Source organism: Atractosteus spatula, chromosome 11 (assembly GCF_055471065.1).
Source record: "Atractosteus spatula isolate fAtrSpa1 chromosome 11, fAtrSpa1.hap1, whole genome shotgun sequence".
Lineage (NCBI taxonomy): Eukaryota > Metazoa > Chordata > Actinopteri > Semionotiformes > Lepisosteidae > Atractosteus > Atractosteus spatula.
In genome coordinates this window covers 36,130,684-36,138,375 of record NC_142716.1, presented here as the reverse complement: position 1 = coordinate 36,138,375, position 7,692 = coordinate 36,130,684, and the positions used below count along the sequence as shown (strand labels likewise).

The 7,692-nt window shown below is 38.9% G+C and overlaps 1 protein-coding gene across 2 annotated transcripts; it reads right to left on the bottom strand.

Annotated features, from left to right (window-relative positions):
• Positions 1 to 1,850: 1,850 nt before the first annotated feature.
• Positions 1,851 to 7,127, bottom strand: wfikkn2a (info WAP, follistatin/kazal, immunoglobulin, kunitz and netrin domain containing 2a). 2 transcript variants are annotated; one of them, XM_088927402.1, is made up of 3 exons: positions 7,058 to 7,127; positions 6,582 to 6,810; positions 1,851 to 5,058 (listed from the first exon to the last, which is right to left on the bottom strand). In XM_088927402.1, the coding sequence occupies exons 2-3, from the start codon at positions 6,777 to 6,779 to the stop codon at positions 3,547 to 3,549; spliced, it is 1,710 nt and encodes a 569-aa protein (XP_088783528.1). In that variant the 5' UTR covers positions 6,780 to 6,810; positions 7,058 to 7,127; the 3' UTR covers positions 1,851 to 3,546. The 2 variants fall into 2 exon arrangements, with proteins under 2 accessions (XP_088783528.1, XP_088783527.1); XM_088927401.1 differs by lacking the exon at positions 7,058 to 7,127 and having other exon boundaries at positions 6,582 to 6,841.
• Positions 7,128 to 7,692: the final 565 nt, after the last annotated feature.

Here is a 7,692-nt window from a genome sequence, read left to right as displayed (position 1 = left end):
AAGCAATATATTTTTTGCAATATGATGGCCATAATTATACACAATATTCTAAATTAGATTTTACTAGCATATTATCTAATTTTATTAAATTAAAAGTTTACTATTAAAGTTTTGCGATAAATAAATTGAATACACTGATTCTCTTGTTTATCGCTTCTCTGCATTGTCTAGAGGTTAAAGATGATAAACCAACTTAAACACTCAAATCTTTTTTGTAGAAAATGAATGTTACATCCCATTTTTCAATATATATTTACACATTGTTGATGAACAATTAATAAATAAGGTGATGACAATTACTAGAATTCAGTCATTTAGCCTTGGGACAAGTACAGTACTTAGGCTGTCATGGGTGTCTGCACAAAGTCTGTTTGCTGTACTTGACATTTGGCAGCCTTTGAATGAAGTATTTTTTGCTTGCAAAGTAGTGGGTTGCTTTTAGTTACACTGAGCGAGCATGCCTTTGTATTCCCTCACAACAACATTCTGGGAAGCCATGTGTTTGCCTTTCTGGAAGTACATCCCTCATTGACAGCTCAGGTTTTCAGAGTCAAAAGTTCAAATCCTGTCTCTGAACACTGCTTCATCTGTTACACCCGGGCCTACTGCGTGGGGGTCAGTGTGCGGCGGGAGTCAGCTGGCATGTTGAGAAAGGAGCTGGGCTTCAGAGCGGGGTCACCCCTCCAAAGAGATGCGAAACGGGGGGCCCCAGCCATTTCATACACATTAAAAGATCCCATGATGCCACGAGTCAAAGAACAGGGCCAGAGTGAAGGCATTCCCAGGCACAATTCCCTCATGGTACACCGCTTCCCCACTCCGGCAGTGGAATGTGACCTGGAAAGCGTTCATTCTACATCTCTTCCTGCTCTGCATGCCTCAAGCATCAATCTGTTGCTTATATACTGCGGCCGACCTGCTTGATCTGCAAAACATTTCCGATCTTCAGAACAACATCAATCTTGTTGTATTTCAAAAAGAAAAAAACTCAACCGTATCTTACATTGTCTTGCATAGTCAGGCAAGTTAGACTTTTCACATCCATTCTCTTCTTGGGTGTTTTTTCTGCTTTCATGAAGGAAAACATGAGAAACATTGCAGCAAGTTTGCTATTTGTGGTGCACACTTTCGATGGTTTAAATTTAGCGGCCTGCCGCATGATCAGCTACCTACCTTAAATGAACTGATGTGTCAGACGTGGATCCATCTATCCGTTTTCTAACCACATTATCCAACACAGGGCTGGAAGGGAGCTGGAGGCTATTCTGGCAAGCAACAGACACATAGCAGGATACACCCTGTAAGGGACACCAGTCTATCACAGGACACACAGACACAAACACGCATATATTCACACCAGTGAAACAAAAACACTCAGAAGAAACCCACTAGAACACAAACTTCACACAAATTAAATTTAATATTATACCACTAATTAAAGTTACTGCAGAATTATAGTATTTAACCACCTTTCCAAACACTGAACATCTCCTCTGATCCTCGAAGAGAATGAGTTTTTGAAAATGTGCATGTTATGTGGATTTTTTTGAAGGATCCTTACAGAATGTTTCACTGTGCTTTGTACAATTTGTTTCTTCTTCTCATATGTAAAAAGCATGTAGATGCCTGGCTGTGTCCCTTGATTTCTGTGTTTAAATGTTATAATTACTCAATCAACAAACTCTGATTTGTTTAATATAAACTTTTTCAAAAAGTGCTCCATATCTAAAATAAACTCTGAAATACCATGATGTCATTCTGAGGCGCTACACACACTTTTTGGTTAAATTATATTATTTTCAACACACCTTTCAATGAAAAAATTAACCATTTTGTTTTATATTCTAGTCTTTTTGTAATACAGAGAATGTCTAACTCATTCATTTTATTACCTTGAGTAACATCTGACATTTGAGAATTTTACAGTATGATCTAAGTTGCAATAAATTGCAACATATACAATTGCAAAACAATTTTTCCCACTCAGAGTTTCATATCAGAACAGTTTAATATTTTAACATTCACTTCAGAATGTCTTTATTTCTTATTACCACTTTTCCATGTTTTTTATGTTTTTGTGAACATAGCATCACATCCTACCTGGAAATATAAAAAGGAAAACAAAAATTTGATGACAAAAAGTATCCATTAAGTGCTTGAAGAAAAAAAAAGATTTACAAAACTTTCTCCTGAACCCAACACAATAAGGTAGTTGCTAAAAAGATAGCAGCATACAAAATAAATAGAAACTACCTCAAACTACAAAAGAAATAAAGCAAATAGACAGAAAACCACATTCAAATTCTAACAGAATGGCAAGGTGCTGGAATGTCAGTATAAAATATCTTGTTTTATTGATTCATGGAGCCTATAATAGTTGACCTTTGAGAAAATATATTACAACTTTTTTTTTTCAAGTGCATTAAGCAAAATGATTTTGGAAATACATCAAAAAGGTTCACTCAGTACGTTCGTTTATAGGACCAATGCTACTCTTTTCCATAACTTTGAAACGATGGACACGAAATAGCAGCACAGCATCATGTTTGGATGCAACAGATGCCAAGAAAAACAAAACATTACTTAGAGCACTAAATAACATGCTTATTAATGGCATTTATTAGCAAATTTAAGACTGTTATTATCTTTTAAAAGCTAAATTAATAAAATGTAATTTCTTTCCAGTAAGTGCTGGAGCAGAGTCCATGTTGTTTGTAGTCATAGGAGTGGAAAATTCCTTTCAAGGCACAAGGTGAGATTAACGCAAGGGGAATCAGTTCACAAAAGCTGCAAAACAGACGGATTTGTTTCAGCGGTTCCAATGTCCAAAAAAACATATTACTTAACTTCTTCAGGAAAACAGGATGGCACTCCATCAAAACAAACACGCTGAAAAAAAAACATAAAATGAGGGAGTGACTCAATGAAATAGGCCAGTATGAGGTGTACTGCTTGTACTGTGTGATGACTGCAAGCGTAATCTGTGATGCCTAAAATTCACTTGTGGCTTTGCAGTTTCTGATCAATAAAGTGCGGTATGTAAAGTGTATTGCATACTTCTGTATTTCTACTTTTTACAAACTATAATTGACCTTAGGAACAAAGTGGATGAACTTAGTTAATTTGTTAGTGTTCCAACTTTTAAAGCTTCATAACAAGCTGTGCACAAAGCTATGCTTTTAAAATAAATATCAACTGGAAAGTCATGGCAGAATGGAAAAAAATGTACAAACAATAAAATTGCACACATATATATATTTTCCTATACTGCTTTAAATTGAGGGACTTGACTAATATAACCTAGTTGGGTTTATCTCACTACACAGAAGTCAAAGCTTCCCAATGTGTTTTAGTTTAAGTTCAGTAGGTATGATGACCACACCATTCTAGAACTGCTTCAGTAAAGCAATCCCCTCTATTGTAGGTGAGTACTGATTTAAATTTCAATGCATTGTTTTTCAAATTCCTTTAAAAGGAAGGATATGAAAGTCTTATTAGTTTAGACTGGTCTAAGTGCAGCATGTTAAAACAGGAACCGCAGGCTGATTATTGAATTGTGGAGAATTCTTTCAAAAAGTCACAAGTCTTCTTGTGAATGAGCTCACGGAGCTTCCTCATGCGTTTTGCACTGGATGCCCCAACAAAACTGTCAGGCTGCAGCACAGCCATGCCATTGTGGACGTCACCCATTATGATCATCTGCCCATCTGAAGAGGTAATGTTGGGGCAGGGACAATTGCGGTCTATGTTTAAGAGGGTGACCTCCAGAGGTTCCTTTCCGAAAAACTTGAGCCCCATCTTCTCATCCTTCAAAATTTCTTCCACTACGATCAGGGCATGTCCTGAATCCTGGTCTTCTGTTAGTTCCATCATCCGTCCCAGGATTACGAAGTCGCTCTTACAGAAGCTGGTCACCATTTTCTGTCGCGGTTTGCACATCTTGCAGTTCTGGTTCTTTGGAAAAGGACACATTTCCTCGCAGGCCTCTTTGCTTTCAAAGTTGTTCTCATTGCCTCCGCATCCTCCATAGATGAACAGCTGACACAGCCTTAGAACATTGCTGTAAGCCCATCTTGGTTCGTAGGCTTTGCAGGGACCCTGGAGGGTGGGCAAGCCACAAAGATTGGCCACTTCTGCTCCACAAGACAGCATGCAAGAATCATAGGTGTCAAAGTGGTTCATGTTGTTGTTGCAGTTGCCATATGTGAAAGTGAAGCAGTTGTTCTTCTTGGAATCATAATACCAGCTCAATTTTTCCTCCCCGCAGTCTTCACTGTCAGGCATTTTAAAGCATTCTTCTGCAGGAAACTGTGTTGAGTTTTTCTGGTCTTCTTTCTTAGAAGGATCCCTTTTCACCACTGATAAAGGGAAGTGTGCCTGGACTGAGCCCCCCGAGTTCTTGGCAGTACAAGTGTAGATGCCGGCATCTTGGGTCTGAGAATTGTAGATCACCAGCTGGCCAATGTTGGTGACCACAACATTTCCCCTAACGTGGTTGGGCCTCATAACGATGTTCTCCTTGCCCTCGACCTGCTTCTCCCAGGTAATCTCCGGCTTGGGCCGCCCGGTCACATCGCAGAGGAAGCTCACCGTTTCCCCCACAAACACAGAATGGTGGGTGGGGCTGGTGACCATGACAGGCGGGAGGACGTCGATAGCTGTGGTCTCCAGGTAAGCTGTGGTGGGGCGGGTTGTGGTTTCCACCGGAATGGGGCTGGTGTTCGGCCAGGTCAGGTGGTACCTGCAGGTCACCACTGACAAGGAGATGCCTTTCGAGCAGGCTTCTGCGTCCATGTAGCACCTGTTGTAATAGGTCAAGCCATCAGAGGCACAGGTGAAGTTGGGCTCTCTCTCGCACCTGTCTCGGCACTTGCAGACTGGCTGCCCATCCCAGATATCACACTCCGAGCCTTGCTGGGTGCACATGAACTTGTCACAGGTGGCCTCCTTGGGCATCCCCACAGGACCCTTCTTTCCTTTGACATCCATGTACCTGGCAGCCACACAGCTTTTGTTCCCACAGACGTTCGGGCAGCATTTCTCAAAGGTCTCGCACTCCTGGTTTGAAAGCAAACGCATTAGTTTTCACATAGCTCAAATCACATCACTACAGAGCTTCTTGTCTTGTCTGCAGTTTACACACAGGCCATGTGTTTTCTGCTACTAAAAAGTATTAAGTGTGCTGCCGTCTTCAGAGCAACTGATTGTATAACTACTGACAAAACTGGATTTAAATGATGACTGTATTAATCTCATGAAGATACATTGAGAATAAATCTGTGACAAAATCTATTTTTTTAAACATTATCATAATATTACGACTTGTATTTATACTTCTAAATTGAGTTATTGACTTTAAAACGTCTTGTACTGACATTAACACACATCCTGTATGCAAAACGTTTCTCATAAAGGGTTTATTGCAATTTATGTTAAACAATATTTCAGGTGTACCTTATTTTCTGAAAAAAAAGTTACGAGAACGCGACTTACCTTTGCGATATATGACTTAATACATGCTATTTTATTACGTTTCTATTTGACGCTTTTAGTCATTGCTAAAATATTATTTTTTTATTAAAACACTTTTAGATTTATGATAAAGTATTAGTTAACCGAGAGAGAAGTCGAGGGAGTGTCACTGTAAGATTTTATAAAAAGTATCCCGAATCAAAAAGAATTTAGGAGTCGTTATACATACTGTAAGTGTCAAGCGTTTTAGATAAACCAATATAATTTTAACAGAATCTTAAAGTGTTAGAACGTTTTATCAGAGCGATGTTTTCTTCTTGTTAATCACATAAAGCCACGTAAGCATTGTTATAGGAATTGTACAATCCGAAGATTTTAATTAAATTTAATTATTAGCTATGCGATTTGTAATTTATAAAAACATAAGAGAAATTATATAACTCTTAATTTATTTTGGAATTAAAAAAAATAATGACAAACGTCTCCTCCCCCAAAAGATAGATAAGTATTTTTATCATTAAAGTTTTATTCCTAGGTTTTTGAAGAATTTCAGAGATTTTCTGTGGTGTGGGGGGTGGCGGAGGCACAACATCACTAGTTTTTCATACTGTACCTCGTTGTTTACTCACCCAAAAACAATTATCTGAAAATCACAACCTAGTTAGGTTTTTGCACTTACAAGCCTTCAGAATCTTGTTTTAGCTCAACATTAGGCTGATTAGTAACTTGTACGTTGATGACAAGCGAATACTTGTATTTTATCGGTCAAAACGCAAGTGATAGATCAAACGACAGTTGAGATAGACTGTAGGAATGTAGAATAGTCAATGAACCACGTGTAAGTATAAAACACTAACAGTAGATAAGATCTAAGCTTAATAGCAAAAGAAAGTTAGGAGAACGCGACTTACTTTGGTGATATGAGGTTTAATGCATGGTTCTGTATTACGTTTAAATTTTACACTTTGGGAAAATAATTCTTCCTCTAGTTCTTTCAGTTAGGAACGTCCCAGACAATCTAAATTCCATCCCTTATGTTTGTTTTTTCATTTTCACGACTGTTTCTACCTCCGCGGGCAGATCCCTGGTTAAAGGCGCTGTGTTCTCACCTGGTCCGATTCGCACTCTCGCAGGCAGGTGCTCATGGCGTCTACCCACAGGTTTGGGTTCATCTCGTTGGGGCAGATCCCGGCGTGAGAATAGACAACTCTCGGCAGAGCCATGCCCTTCACACTGCGGCTCAAGAAAAGGACGAAGAATTGTCCCAGAAAAAAACAGATCCATCTGGGGAACAGCATCCACCACATGTCCAGGTTGTTACAGATGTCAAGTTCAGAGCTGGAAAAAGAACAATAATGAAGTTCGCACCTGCAAGATGTACTCAATATATTAAACAACGACAAGGCGTGTTTTATTATCCGCTTAAAATCAGCAAAATTAAAAGCAGCCTAGATAAAACCAATGACTAACGTTTGCAAAACAAGTTGTGAAATCAGGAAAGTTGTATTTATGCTCTGTTACTTTACTATTAGAACTGCTACCGTATATATCACCCTCCAACCAGAAAAAAAAACTTCTCCCTTACGCTCAAGTGACAGTTATGAATTGCTTCTGTGGAGCTGAAAGGATTTAAGACTTAAAAACATCAGTCGTAAAATTGGGCTGGGACTGGCAGGACACCTGCGTGTTCGTGAACCGCTGTAACCCCTTTTTTTAACCCTTCGAGAGCGCGATCTTTTCATTGGTGTTGCTTGCTGCACGGAACTGCAGTAACCGGCTGGTCCCGGAATAGAGCTCATTGTTCGTTTTCACATAACAATCTTCTTACAAGTTCTGAAATGACGCTCGCTTGACCGTTTCAATGCTTACATAAACTTCGATATTTTGAGCCTCTTGGTAGTGATGAAAACCTATAGCCTATTGAGCAACAGGTAAATATAGGTATAGCCTCATCTTTCTAAAGAGGTTGCTGCTATAGAGCAAAGCACGGTCAAGGTTATATACTGGAAAAGTTATTAATATGTGTACATTAATTTCAAATACAACAAGCCATGCTTAGCTCCGTATTACAGATGTACATTTTGATACCTCTATCTAATCTACCACAAAAACACAGCTTTAAAATCGTGGTTGAAAAAAAAGTCATTATTTTCATCTAATCCCTGCATTCATTCAGAAATGATTTTGAACATTGGATGATAATGTCTTAAGGGAGCCTGG

Excerpts from the sequence above, each read along its gene's own strand:
- wfikkn2a (XM_088927402.1), bottom strand. The coding sequence starts at position 6,779 with ATGTGGTGGATGCTGTTCCCCAGATGGATCTGTTTTTTTCTGGGACAA. Across the intron at positions 5,059-6,581 it reads GAGAGTGCGAATCGGACCAG|GAGTGCGAGACCTTTGAGAA; the intron begins GTGAGAACACAG and ends CTTTCAAACCAG.